General features: G+C 37.7%; 1 protein-coding gene across 2 annotated transcripts in view; it reads left to right on the top strand.

Moving 5' to 3' along the window:
* The window catches only part of MIER1 (MIER1 transcriptional regulator), a 39,926-nt gene extending 26,571 nt beyond the window's left edge, over window positions 1-13,355 (top strand). For both annotated transcript variants that reach the window (XM_033151857.1, XM_033151856.1), the window contains 7 exons: window positions 199-271; window positions 1,520-1,671; window positions 2,099-2,180; window positions 5,977-6,071; window positions 6,427-6,554; window positions 9,334-9,476; window positions 9,803-13,355. In XM_033151857.1, coding sequence (XP_033007748.1) covers window positions 199-271; window positions 1,520-1,671; window positions 2,099-2,180; window positions 5,977-6,071; window positions 6,427-6,554; window positions 9,334-9,476; window positions 9,803-10,128 — 999 coding nt within the window. In that variant the 3' untranslated portion in view covers window positions 10,129-13,355. The remainder of the gene's footprint in view (window positions 1-198; window positions 272-1,519; window positions 1,672-2,098; window positions 2,181-5,976; window positions 6,072-6,426; window positions 6,555-9,333; window positions 9,477-9,802) is intronic.
* Window positions 13,356-15,366: the final 2,011 nt, after the last annotated feature.

The following is a 15,366-nucleotide window of genomic DNA, read 5'->3' as shown; positions in this document are numbered from 1 at the left end:
TCAATACAGAGTACTTACCTCATTAAAGTGAGAAGCTTGACAGTTGAAGTAATTACTGTTTTCTCAAACTGCATTTTCTAGTGACTGGATACATTCATATTGTGTTAAACCTACATATTTTTAAATAATATGCATAGATAGCAACAAATGGGTGCTCAGTTACACTTCTAGTTATTGTGAATGTGTTTTTTTATATAGGAAATCATGGTGGGCTCCATGTTTCAAGCTGAAATTCCAGTTGGGATATCTAAATACAAAGAAAATGAAAAAGGTAAACTTTAATTGCTGTTAATGCTATGATTGTAATTTGATCCAAATTAAGAGATCTGACAAATTTGAGGTAAGATGTTTAGGGGGAAAGGTGGTCAATAAGGTTCATGATTGAGGTAAACTTCTCATAATGTTGCAATGTGATTGTAACTATCCATTATTTTTATCATGTTAAAAATGGTCATGAGAAACAAGCTCAAGACATAGTGAATCTCTGTAAGAATCTTTATTTTGGTTACTGGAAAACTGCTGTGTAAGGAATATTTATTTATTTAGGCAATAGTATACTGTAATGTAGGGGCACAGGTGGCGCTGTGGATTAAACCACAGAGTCTAGGGCTTGCTGATCAGAAGGTTGGCAGTTCAAATCCCTGCCACGGGGTGAGCTCCCGTTGCTCAGTCCCAGCTCCTGCCCACCTAGCAGTTCAAAAGCACATCAAAGTGCAAGTAGATAAATAGGGACCGCTCCAGCGGGAAGGTAAACAGCGTTTCTGTGCGCTGCTCTGGGTTGCCAGAAGCAGCTTTGTCATTCTGGCCACATGACCCGGAAGCTGTTTGCGGACAAACACCGGCTCCCTCGGCCTATAGAGCGAGATGAGCGCCACAACCCCAGAGTCGGACACGACTGCACCTGATGGTCAGGGGTCCCTTTACCTTTACCTTTATACTGTAATGTATTCAGCTGAATTTCCTGTGCTGGAACTGACAGATGAAGTAACAGCTATTAAGACTCTCATGGTCCAGGGCTTCATCACTGGGCGACACCTGCTAATCTTGCAGCAATTTGGCTCTGGTGGCAGGTACAAGAGGTGCTGGGGAAGCAAAGATGTTAGAAGTCTCAATCCCCAATGCTTTTTGTCGTGAATGATGAGTGAATACTTAATTTGTTGCACACAGCTTCCCATCAGAGCAAAGTGATAGAACTGAGTTGCCCATTTAGACTTTGCATTGTGTCACCAATGAATATGTATCCTCCAAGTTGCTGCCAATTATTAGTGAACCAGTAAAACTCAACTCTTCAGGTTTGCCAGCTTTGCAGCTCAGCCCTGTATTATCTACTCAGAAATAAGTCTGGTTTTCTTTGAGAAAACCATACAATCTGTGTAGAATTATTGACAGAAATGCTGTCAAGGAAGTCTGTTTAAGCATTTTGGCTTGTTTTGGAGGTAAATGGAAAGAATTCTGGTAGATAGGTTTAAAGATAGATGATGTTAAGACAATATATAATGTCTTGATTTCTCTAATTTAGTGTATGAAAATGATGACCAGTTGCTGTGGAATCCCGATTACTTGTCTGAAGAGAAAGTGATCGAATTCCTTAATGAAGCCTCTAGACGAACAGGTGATGAGAGAGGAATAGATGCAATTCCTGAAGGATCTCATATTAAAGACAATGAGCAGGTATAGAAGACACTTGGAACTCTTAGTGGCTTTAAAATTCCTTGTGGTTATTTTGTTGTGTGTCACATTATATTCCCTCATATTGGCTGCATAATGTTTTTGAGTGGTGCAGGATTCAGAATTTTATATGTATTGGAAAATATGAAATCTATGTTCTTTACCTGGATAGCTCAGTGGGTCAGGGCATGGTGCTGGTAGCACCAAGGTTTCAGGTTTGATTCCCATATGGGACAGCTGCATATTCCTGCATTGCAGGGCATTGGACTAGATGATCCTCAGGGTCCCTTCCCAACTCCACAATTCTATGATTCTACAGCAGGATCTAGCTTTGTCTTAACACTGGATTTTAAAAACAGAAACAGTTGATTTTGTTCCAGTGTTTTTAAACAATAGTTGAGAAGATCACAATTTCTTCCTTCTTTCCCAGGCTTTGTATGAATTAGTGAAATGCAATTTTGATATAGAAGAGGCACTAAGAAGATTAAGATTTAATGTAAAAGCAGCCCGAGGTATGTATATTTTATCATTAAAAATACCTTTAATGAAAACAGCCAATTTAAAAAGATTCCTAACATTACAATCCCATTAAGAGCCCTTTAATATATCAAATATATATCTTCCATCCATACATTATATTGGAGATCTTAAAATAATTCAGTTTAATATTTATGGTTTTAATTTTTTTATTGAAAATATTTCAGTGAAACAAATTAAATGAAAGAATGCAAAAGGAAATGAAAGGTACATTTAAAAATTACAATAATTTAGTTTACTCTCGAGAGTTTTCCCACCCTTCAAGTGTACTTATTAGCTACTATTATGTTGATTTGTAGCCGGTTGACTGATTGAACCCTAAGAGTGCAAATCAATGGTTATTTGTTATTCTTGGGGGGGAAAATGACAAGTGGAGTGCCATAGGGTCTGTCCTGGGCCTGGTGTTGTGACTTGTATGAAGGAATAGATGGGATGCTCATCAAAATTGCAGCTTTAACCAAAGTGTTGTATATGTACCCTCTAGGGTACATGAAAGGGTTTCAAAGGGTAGGCAGCATAATTTTTTGTTTTACTTTATCATAGTTTTTTTTAGCTGCATAAAACAATTCAAATACAAAATAATATTATTAAAACTACCCCCAAATTATATTCACCTGTAGAGATGTAAAATTTCCGGAAATTTTGAAGCTCGGAAAAAACCCGGGTTTTTTGTGGGGGGGGGGGACAGAAATTTTCAGAAAAATTGAAAAAAAATGCTACATTAGCACTTCTTTTTTCTTTTCCAGATTGAAAGTCATTCTGTTACTTTAGAAACATAAAATATAACTATGGACAATTTTAATGGGCATAAAATTATCACAACTAGCATATTAAAAATATAGTGTATCCAAACAATTAATACAAACAGAATTTACTTTAAAAATAATATTTATTTGTATTTGTAACAAATGGAGCAACAATCTCCTGAACTGTTTACTAGTTTATCTGGAACAAAAAAGAAAACTCCACAAAACAATTTTTTAAAATCCAGAAGTAACAATTATTCATATTTCCTCTCCACAGTATTTAAAAAAAACATTCTCATAAAAAGAACTGAAGAAGGAAGTGGGACTAAGTTTCAATGAATGGGCATGAAATTTAATCAGAATCATTTTCTGAGCTGTAATTTAAGTATATACTTTCAGGTCCTTTTTGTTGCTCTATATTTTCTTCCAGAGCTTTGAGGCCTAGTGAAGAGGAACAGAACCAATGCATACCACACACATGCAAAAACAAAACTGAAACCTTTTTCTTTTCTTGTGACAACAGTACCTCCTTAAGGAAGAAATGTATCTTGTTCTTGCATTGGAGAGTTCAGTTTGTAACCTAGGACTTGCTTGAACTCACAGAAATTAGAATAATCTGATATACCATACATATTTTTTGAAATGATTTATAAAATATTTGAACCCCTTATCTTAAAATATTTTATTCATCATGTTAAAATAAAACATTCCATAATCTATTTTTTCCAATTTTTTGGAAAAACAAAACAAAAAAGGCTTCAGGAAAACGGGGTTTTCCCCAAATTTTTCCGGTTTTTTTCCAGGCCTTCACATCTCTATTCACCTGAGAAGGTGGTGCAGTGGTAAGACAAAACTCAAAAGGCATACACAATTATTGTACCTTTGGGAAATGCTGCCTCTGAATATAGAATCAGCATTCAATATGCCTTTAACAGGTTGGAGAACTGGGCCAAAACTATCAATATGCATTTCAGTAGGGACAGATGTTTAAGGAGGATATCAAAAAGCTGGAATCTGCCTTAAGATAAACAGTTGAGGGAGTTGGGTATGTTTAGCCTTGAGAAGAGAAGACTGAGAGGAGATAAGATAGCCATCTTCAGATATTTAATGGGCTGTCACAATATGGAGCAAGCTTGTTTTCTGCTGCTCCAGAAGGTAGAATCTGAACCAAAGGATAAAAATCACAAGAAAGGAGATTCTAAATAATCATTAGGATGACCTTTCTGACAGTAAGATCTGTTTGACATTGGAATGGACTGCTTCAGAAGGTGGTGGACTCGCCTTCCTTGGTGTGGAATAATCCGAGTTTGGATGGCTATCTGGCAGAGACCCTTGTAGATCTCTCCCAACTCTAGAATTTGTGATTCTAAAAGTTCTAGTTTCTTTAAATATAACAGTCCTAGTAAAATTGTCCAACTGTAACATATATTCAGGTAGGTAGCCGTGTTGGTCTGAATATTGTCCAATAGCACCTTAGAGACCAACTAAGTTTGTTCTGGGTATAAGTTTTCGTGTGCATGCACACGAAACTTAATTGGTATCTAAGGTGCTACTGGACAATTTTTTAAATTAATTAATTTCCTTGACACATATGCCTAAGTAGATTTGATACGGCAACTATGCATGCATCTGTCTCATTCATATACAAAGTGGAGGTGGGGTTAACATCTATACTGTGTTGTAATACTGTTGGGGGAAAACAACTTAAAGATTAAAGCAGCAGAATACAACATTAGATGTGATCTGGAAATTATGTAAGATTGCACAGGGTGCAACAAGGCAAGCATTTCGCTCCCCATTTGAGCTTTTTGTGTAAATAGTAAACAGTCCCCTCCTGTTCATTCTCTCTCCACTCATCCCCCCAAAGTTATGGTTAAGAGATGTCTGTGTATGACTATGTTTATTGGCTAAATTTTTGACATATCTGAGGCACTGTTAGTGGGTGATTCCCTAGACCAGATGGATGGGAGGTTGCCTGCTCTTGATGAGGTTACACTCCCTCTGAAGGAGTAGGCCTGTAGCTTGGGGCTACTCCTGAGTCATTTACTGTTGGTTGAGGCTCAGGTGGCCTCTAGGCCCTAGGGAACCTCTAGGCTAGATTACTCAACATGATGCATTGTACATGGGGCTGCTTCTGAAGGCACTTTGGGAACTTCAGCTGGTGCAGAATTCAGTGGCTAAGGTGCTCATGACAAGATAGCTTGAGCATATAATGTAAATCCTGGCCCAACTACGCTGGCTGCCAGTCAGTTTCTGGGCCCAATTCAAAGTGCTGGTTTTGACCTATAAAGCCTTGAATGGCTCAGGAATACAATAATCTCAAGGACTACCTCTCCCGATACTGTATTGGCCTGAATATGAGCCTCACTTTTTTTTCCAAATTCCGACTGTGAAAAGTTAAAGTGCGGCTTGAATTCACGACCTTACAAAAATGGGCTTTGACGATATCAATGCTGAAACAGACATACTGTAAGGTAAAACGGAACAAAAAAAATGTTTTATTGCCGATTTGTGAGCTCAAGACTGCTCATTTGCCATTTGCGGGTGTGGATGCCTGCGGAATTGTAGCAATTGAATAGTGATTTGCCATTTGAGCAATTGTATGAGCTTGCAAGATCAAAGGCTTAAATGGGCTTGGAGTTAGAATTCTACCAACCGCAGCCTGTAACCCAATTTTAAGGGAGTGGCTTATATTTGGCTATTGTCTTTTTATCTCTCAACCCCACCCCCCTTTGAATTTTAAAGATGTGGCTTATTTGCAGGTGCGGCTTATATTCGGGCCAATACGGTATATACCAGCCTGGACTCTGCTAACATCATCTAAGGCCCTTCTTTGTGTGCCCCTTCCATGAGCATTCTATGGCCTTTTCAGTGTTTTCTTGTTCTTGGTTTATTATGTAATTTGTGTTCTCTTTTTTATTTTTATGTTGTGAACCACCCTGTGATCTTTGGATGAAGGGTGGTATACAGATAAACTAAATAATAATTTCATTTATATGCTTTTTATTGTATTTCTTAAATTCAGAGGAACTATCTGTCTGGACAGAAGAAGAATGTAGAAATTTTGAACAAGGACTGAAGGCTTATGGAAAGGATTTTCATTTGATTCAGGCAAATAAGGTTAGTGAATTGGGTAATGATTTAAACAAGTGCAATAAACCTGGGTGTAGAACAAGCGACTGAGTAACCCAGAGCAAAAATTGCCTTAACACTGCATATCTGCTTCTGAGCAAGACTGTGTTATCTACCCTATCTAGCTTAACATGTAATGTGGTGTTTTGGGAGGGAGAAGCAAGGGCAGTTTGCTTGGCTGGTCATTCAGGGGCACTCCCCTAAGGCGATCAGCAAGGTGTTAATCTGCCTATATGTCCCCATTTTGAACAATCCCTCAACTCCAAGTCTGGTCATCTCAGAGTGTGTTTCATAAGTCTATATAGAAAGCAGAGTAAGTATTTGGTTTACTCATTTTTCAAAGGTACGGACAAGATCTGTTGGAGAATGCATAGCATTTTACTACATGTGGAAAAAATCGGAACGATACGACTTCTTTGCTCAACAGACACGATTTGGTAAAAAGAAGTACAACTTGCATCCTGGTGTAACGTAAGCTGTAAACAATTTTGGTTGGTTTTTATGTGTGTGTGTAGAAACAGGAAATGAATGTGTGCTCTTCCTAGTCATAGTTCCACTTACAAGAAGCCAGGTCTCTCTAAGTCTAGCGTTTGAATCTAGGTCTCTCTAAGTCTAGCATTCAGTTAGATTCTGATCTAAGTCCATCAGGCTGGCTCTCCTAGCACACCACCACTTGTCTGTCTTTTATATTGCTTTTTGGCCAGGGAGCCCTCAAAGTGGTGAATAAATACCGTACTTGGCAATTATTACAATTATAATTGGCTAGCTTACAGCATATCTAAAAACATAATAAGAACATCAAGCATTAAAAACCTCCCGATACTGCAGTACCCAGCAATGTAATGTCAAAACAAAGGGAGTAGAGTTCCATGAAAAATAGTAGCTGGCATAATTGTCTCCAAGGAGTTGGATTTATTAGACTTGTTAGTCGCTTGTTACACAGAAGTTTGCTGTGACTTACAGCAAAATAAGCATAAATAAAATACATTTGGAGTGAGTGAGCTGATGGAGACTTCAGTTTAAGAATGTGTATGCCACCCTCCAATGGAAAATGAAGAGTTGCTTACAAAGAAGTATAAAGCACATAACGCACAGATATAAGTGGTATAAAATACCATAAAAGCATGGGGAAACTTTAAAGGTGTTTTGCCAGGCACTGCCAATCCTTTCTTGAGTTTCACAGATGATGCAGCACCAATGGCAAGAATAGAAACAGACTTAATAAGACAACAAAGAAGAACAAAAAGAAACAAGACTTAATAAGACAACATCAAGTATGAACAATATTGTTTCCACAGTTGTGCAGTACTGCTTCTTTCTACAATTGATGTCCTTGCAAAATTTAAAATTAATTTGTACATAGACTGTGGTGTGCTTTCCACTAATTTGTCTTACTGGAATGATGTTCTAGAGCAGGCATGTCCAACAGGTAGATCGTGATCTACCGGTAGATCACTGGACGTCTGCGGCAGATCACTGGAAGATCATTGGCTCCAAAAGAAGCTGAACAACTGTGGCTCCCCTAAAAAAATCTCAACATTTTACCTCCTCCCTGAAAAAACTCAACAACTTTCATCCAAACCCCCAAAAGGGGGGTAGAGCACTGCCAGTTTTTAACTCTGTGAGTAGATTGCAGTCTCTTGGGAGTTGGCCAACCCTGTTCTAGAGCAGTGTTTCCCAACTAGAGGCCATATGCCCCCCCTCCCCGATATTCCAGTGGTGCCACAGGTGAAAATGGAGCGCCACAGCACGAGGGGTCATAGCGGGAAGTGAGAACTGAAGTGGGGGAAGCAATTTTTTAAAATCCTGATTGGCTGACTGTCTGCTTGGTCAATCACAAGTGGATAAGGGGGCGGCCTCCCAGGGCCTAGTGCTGCTTTTTGCCACATGCATTTTCTTGGAACTGTCCTGGTTTCATTTCCGGTGGAGAGGGCAATCACTCTACTCCCTTTTTGACTAGTAGAGCCCGCAATCCAGAGCCCCCAGGTCAGGTAAATGCAGTAGTGGGGTGGCAATGGGTAGGGCTGGGCAAGCTGCTTGGGCCTGGTGGCAGCCTGGGCCTGACTCTGCAAGCCACAGGGTGCAATCCACCCCAGCCCCAAGTGGATCAGAGCTGTCTGCCCAATTCTGCAAGACATGGTGTGAAATCCACCCCAGTGCCTAGTGAGTGGGGTTGTCTGGTGCTGCTGACTTGCATCAAGTAAATAACTGTCTACTCAGAAGAACACAACACTGAGTTCAGTGGGCCTTACTCCCAGGTAATGGTGAGGCTGTAGTGTTTTACCTAGGCAGCCAGGGGTCCTCCAGATGACAAGATCTTTTTGCAGCAGGTCAGTGTGGACCACATGCTTTTTAAAATTCTCCCATATATACAGAACTCAACATGCGTTTTGGATTGTATCTGTAGGTTTCTCCCGTGTCAAATAACGGGTCAAATAAGTGTTTTTAATTTTTATAATACATGGAATATGGCTCTCCCTTGGGATGTTCTGGACTCAACTTCCTTGGTGGTTTCTAAGCAGAGGTTGGATGGCCATCTATCATGGATACTTTAGATGAGTTTCCTAAATTGCAGGGGATTGCACTATGAAGATGACCCTCGGGGCCTCTTGCAGCTCCATGATTGTATGTTTTTCTGCTTCAACAATATTTCATTATGTTCCTATCATTTTATGCAATTGCATTTTGTATAAATTATAAAAATTAAATAAAACATGTTCTATTTACAAACAAAACATTTAAATAGCTACCTTTCTGCCAGTAGGAGGGGGTGCGCACGAGTGTAGCCAATATTTTTGTTAGGGGGCAGAACCTCAGATTGGTATTTATTTATTTATTTATTTATTTAACTTATGGGGGGGCAGCTGCCCCCCTAGGCTACACCTATGGGGGGCCACAGGAAGGAAACAAGATCAGAAGGGGGCCACGGTCAGAAAAAGGTTGGGAAACACTGTTCTAGAGCAAGGGTGGACAAACTTTTTTGTGTGGGTGGGGCCAGGGAAGTTGAATTTCCTCAAGGGTAACCTGTCAGCTGCTGCATACCAGCAATGCATGGAATCAGAGCCAAAAGTTGGGTGGTCTTAACCCTTTTTTCTGTTTCTGCCACCCACATGGTCCTATTTCTCCCCTTTTGCCACCCTGTTGGTGCAGCGCTTTGAACAGAAGATGAAGATCCTGGTAGCAAATAATTGTATTCAACTTCTCTGCTCTATCCATGCTGAAGAGCAAATGTTTTCTTTGTGCCTTTAAGGGATTACATGGATCGACTCTTAGATGAAAGTGAAAGTGCAGCATCTAGTCGGGCTCCCTCCCCACCTCCCACAACTTCTAACAGCAGCACCAGCCATTCTGAGAGAGAGGACAACAGCACAACCAGCAACAGTAATCAAAATGGTATGTAAAATTTCTGTGTCCTTAGTATACCTGAAATCTCTTAAACTAAACATTTTTCCAAAGCTCATTGCAGATATCCCATGGGCATTGTGAACAGTTCTATAACCTACACTTGATTCACAAACACACACAAGTGGTATGGTGCTGTAAACTCAAATGGGAAATTTTTGTAAAACTAAAGTGGATTGCGGCAATTACATAGCCTCTGTAATGGTAGAATTTACTTACGTTATGCCCGTAAATGGTCATAAGTTTAAGTACTTGTTCCAAAATGCAATTTTTACAGTCCTTGCTCATAGTCTTTCTTTGTTTTCCTTATGATATAGGTGTATCCACTAATGGGCCAGGTGAACTATCAAGTAAAGAAGAAGTGAAAATTGAGGGATTGCACATAAATGGACCAACAACTGGCAAAAAAATGCCTCTTGTGGATCTTGATACAAATGGCTATGAAACTGAAAACCTTTCCAATCATTCTAAACTTGCTCATTCAAATTCAAAGAATGAAAATGATCCTGAAGAAAAGAACGAAAGACCTGCAAAGAGGAGAAGAGTCAATAGTAATGAAAAGGAGAGTCCAGGTTCCTCAGAGATTTACCCAGAAGCAGTGACCCATGGAAAGTTTGAAGAACAGGAGATGGTAGATGACTGAATGTTTGGCTTTATTCCTTCAAGCAATTTTCGGGGTGCCCAAAATTTTCAGGGTTGGTAGGTTACCCTTACAGATTCAAATCCTTTAATATAATTTATTGAGATTTTGAAATACATTTTGGTTGCTTCCTAATCCTGACTGAAGAAGTTACAGCATACCTTTAAAATCTTGAATGATACATTTAATTGGAGCACTTTCTATTGAAAAGGACTGCTTCCTGTTTAGCATTTCAAGGAAAACATACATAAACTACTGTGCAAAATATACTCTGGAAAGTCATCAATGTCAAATTCCATAATAGATAGTAAAATTGTAAAGCAGGATTCATAAAACAAGTGAGGATCTGATGATAGTTTATCAGTCCATAGGAAGAGAAGCAATGTTGGGTGATTAAGGAATGCCTGTAAATCCTGAAAGTTGTATGTGAGAAAATATTTTTTTATATATAGAAATATTTAAAAATAAACCAAGTCAGGTTTGTATATGTAAAATTGTTGACATCAGTGATGTCTTTCCATATTCTTATCTGGATATAAGAGATACATTCTGTATTTTTCCAGATTCTTTGTAGCCTTTGAAAGATTTTTACAATACTTAAGTCATGATTGAGCTGTAATTTCTAAAAACAAGTGTGTAATTTTCATAACTTGTACAGTATTGTAAACTTTTACGAGATTTGACCTGTCAGCTTCATTTTATTTTGCTAAAGCTTTTTTATTAAAAAAGAGTAATAGTCATGTTTCAGAAAGCGGTAAAAATTTTAAATATTTAAAATTCACACCCAATTATGAATATCATAATTTTTCAAATTTCTATCTTGAGACAAATGGTGACTTAGAATTTTGGAATTTAGGATGATGCTTTGATTGCACAAGTGTTCTTGCTTTTATAATTCTTTTTCAGATTTATTTTTATGATGAGACAACCTTAAATGCTTTAATGTTGCTAAATCTTATTAGCCAAGGTCAGGCATTACATTGTTCATTAATTATTTTTACATTTCAGTGAGCACAGCATAGTTGTGAAATGGGTCTGGTAGCCTTGATGAGGAACAAATGCACAGCTCATATTTGGGCCTGATCATACATTCCAAGGAATTCACTTGGATTTATGCTGCTTACTGTTTCTTAGGAAGCAGAAGAGTCTTTGAATAATTATTGCATATATATGTATGAGTATGCCCGTGTCTGTGAGGTACTGTAAAGGCTGGTAACCTTTTTTAAAAAATAATTAGCTAGACAGAAGTCCTTGACAATGTGGCAGGAATAGTCCCTGTAGCCATGCTTCCCATCCATAAGAGGATTTGGATAATGGCCATGGTAGAGGTTTGCCATGTTTGTCCCTTATTGCCATGTAAAATGACTCATTGGAAGTATTGTTTTTGTTGCTTTTACATCAGGCTATCTGTAGTTTTCTCCATCTACTTGTCTTGAGGCTTGCTTTAAAAGTTACAACCATGCTGTTTCAAGTTGGCCTGATAACTCTGTAACTTGGCAAAATGTGTGATGTTTGGTCTTAATTATGTGAACCTCCATTTCATTGTAGATGTCACTTAAGTTATTTAATTATTAATAGAGCCCCCTGCTTTCTCCTGAAATGTTTTGGCAGAATATGTGATCTAACTTACAGGGCTAATATTTATTTTCCAGAACTAAGCAGCAGTGTATCTCCCAGCAGGCATGACTTGCCTCTATAGATTAAACTCTTCATCTTGTAAACTGAACTGTTTTTGGGAGGTGACATAGTTGGCAAAATCCAGATTTGTTAAATATGGGAATCCAAAGTTTTCATAGCCTCGTATCAAAGATTGTCTCTATAAAGTATGTTAGAGCACGGCAGCACAATGCTTTTAGAAATCTTATTGCAACTATTTTTCTTTCTTACCTATCTATTTTGCAAGTAGAAATGCTTGCAAAACAATTCATAGGAAAGTTTCTAAATATATTGTTCTCAGGCTTGTAAGTAAAATATAGCACTGTGTACATTTTCAGAAATTTTACTTTGGTCTTTGATCTTACTTTCAATGGTATGCCTAAGAAAAGTCCTGACATTCCATAATCAATATGTAATGCTCAGCTGTTCATTAAGTATTTAATTGTAATGTGCATTTTGTTTATCCAGGTGTTTATACAATTATTTTATTCATGTTCTTTAAAATGCAGCCACTATAACTTGATAAGACATTGCACTAGTAGTACTATTTAAAATTCTAGTAATATAGTAACCTGTTCAAGAAGCTTTCAGTTCTGTTTGGAAAAGAAAAAAATACTGCTTCCAAATTGGATTGAAAAGTCAGTGCAGCTTGTGTATAGTAATTGTAATGTATATTTTTAAGCACTATTGTGTCATGATCCATGAAGTGCATTGCGTGCCGTCTGAATCAAACCTTCAATTCAACAGGTCTGACTGTTGGACTTTATAAAAGGGTTTAAAGTGATATTTTGAAAGAAATTAAAAATTTGCAAATTAGTTTTTATAAATTTTTCACATAGTACTTTTGCACTGTTGGTAATCCCTGTGTCCCTTCCCTAGTTCACCATCTGCAATTCTGGAAAAGCTGATTATAAAGTATTTTTTTAAACACATTGCTTACATAAATACAACTGAATATATTAAGAGTGGAACTTCTGTTTCTTTTAAGAGAAGCGTTTGTCACTAAAGCTTGTGGAACTTTTCTGATGGTGTATTTGGACTATTCAGTAGTAGTCTTCACAGTCATGCACACTGAACGTTACATGCGTGTTATACTGATGTATCATTAACATTTCAAAACAATCCAGGTCAGGAGAAGAGATTCTTGAAGCCATAGCTCTATGTTTATTGTATGATCAGCCATGACTTATATGTTACAAAGCATTATGGGAAACAATGGAATCCATCACTTATTGACATGCTGCTGGGGTCTTGAGTGACAATAATTCGAGTCAAATGCTATTCAAACAAAATTCATTATCGAAGTGGTGAGTAGAATAGTACACCTATATTGTGATACACCAACCAGATATACTTATTTGCAAACATTACCAGTAACACATTTACCTGTTACTGAAAAAGAAACTGGTTTTGATTCTGATAAACCCAGTAATAAAACCAACAAATTTTAAAACTGAGACACAAAAAAATTGTCTCAAAATTTATTTCTAAGCCAGTACAAAAATACATATGGACATAAAATTCCTTCTGGTTTCCTCTTACTTACAGTATATAAAGCCTACAGAATATACCTTTTTTTTAAAAAAAAGTTGAGCCTTAATGCTAGAATTCTCAATCTTGTAAATAAATTCTATATAGGAAAATAGTTAAGAGGAAAATTAACAGCATACAAAATAAACTAGTAAGAATTTTGTTTACCTTCCCAGTGTATGTAGTATCTTCTAGAACTTGGCACTGCAAAGTTTTTACAAAATGCAAATGCATTCAGAACAATTTTACATGATTTTTTAAAAAAATTCTCTATAACAAATACCCTGAGAGCAACTGCCTCAGTACAGCAGATAAATGAGAGAGAGAAAATACAAGAATCTGATTGTATCAGGAGTTCGTTATACATAGATGACATTTTCTGTAGTCAGGCCATGCAAATACTCTTATTTGCACAAATATTTACATATATTATTCTCTATGAACTTGTGTTTTGCAGCGTTTGGTACTTTTAGGCAGGACTCTTGTGCAAGGGAAGAAAGTACACAGGCAATGACGTGGTGAGTAATACCATACATAACTGCTAGAGTTGTAAAATTTATTTGGTGTTTGGAATGCCTCGTATTCTGCATAAAAAACCAGTATACACTTTCCTAAAAAATGAATACTTAGGCAGAATTCTCAGTTGTTGAGATTTGAAGTTGGTATGGGAAGTGAAGTATTATAAAGTGGCTATAGGTAACTGCTACCATGATTGTACATAAGTACAAATCCAACAAAAAAGATGATACACACCATTCATTTCAATGAGGCCCAAAAAGAACTCTACTGAAATGAATGGCATTAGTGCAGCATGACTATTTCTTGAGTTCTTTCCATTGGTTTGTGACCAGTGATTGCAGCTGTAGAAGCCCAACTCTCTAAAAAGCAAGTATGTATGAAGTGTGCAACTGGGGCTTATACTATGTGCAGTATATGCATGCACACACGTGTGCGCATATGTTAAGGTTAATGAATGGAACAATAACAACTAAACTGTAACATGCAACTTCAGATCGAGGTGGCTCTTTAGTATTTATGTATCTAGTCTCCTGTTTTCAGCCCATAATGTATAGCTGTGATTGAGAAACCTCAAACTTTAGGGATTTTGGCGGAAAGATGTGCCACAAGAAAGGGGAAGATGCTGGATTATGGATTACATTTTTGATACTGCTGCTTCACCTTCTTTAAGATTGGAATAATACAGGAAGGTAGACTTTATGGAATAACAATCCCCCCTCTTACACTGGCTTTCATAACACAATCTTCTGAAACAAACAAATACTATTGGGCTATTGGTGTGCAACTGCCCTGCTGTTAAAATTTACCTCCTTTTTAAGTCTCTTCTCAGTAGCCAGCAGCATGTGCATTTTTCCTTTTGGATAAGGCGTGTTCATATTCAAAGCATTGAAAGGTGGATTTTTTGAAATGGGTGGAAAAGGACATCACACACTGGGAAACTTAGTAAGGTTTATAAAGGATTTTTTCCAATGTTCTGCAACATGAAAGGTTTTGAGCAGGGCATACTGCATACTGATGCAGATTCCAGAGACAATATATAATTTGAGGGTCATGGCTTCAAGCCCCATGTTGGACAAAAATATTCCTGCAGGGGGGTTGGACTAGATGATCCTTGTGGTCCCTTCCAATTCTACAATTCTATGCCTGTGTATATATGTAGGCTGTGTTTGCACATCAGTATGTTTTAGTCAGAATGGTTAGCACTCTTCCCCTAACATTGGAAGGAGTAACAAATCATGAACCCTGGCTTTGCATTACATCCAAGCAGAGCATTGAGTGTTGCACTTGACTTGCCAGGATTGCTGGTATGAGCTTAACACTAACCGGGGATCACTGGTCACTGTGCTAGAGGATGAGCAATTTGTGTAATCACGGTACACAATTAACTAGGATTTATTATGTGCAAGCTGGGCCATTTATGTTGCACTAGATAATACACAACCTTGCTTCAAATCATGTTTGAAAGTGTTACCAGGTGTTGTCCTCTACAATCTCAAAAATCTGTTTACTGGCTGAACATTTCCAGTTGTTGGGAGT

Source organism: Lacerta agilis, chromosome 6 (genome assembly GCF_009819535.1).
Source record: "Lacerta agilis isolate rLacAgi1 chromosome 6, rLacAgi1.pri, whole genome shotgun sequence".
Taxonomy (NCBI): domain Eukaryota; kingdom Metazoa; phylum Chordata; class Lepidosauria; order Squamata; family Lacertidae; genus Lacerta; species Lacerta agilis.
Note: the sequence above shows the minus strand (reverse complement) of the source record. Positions and strands in the feature narration are given on the sequence as shown.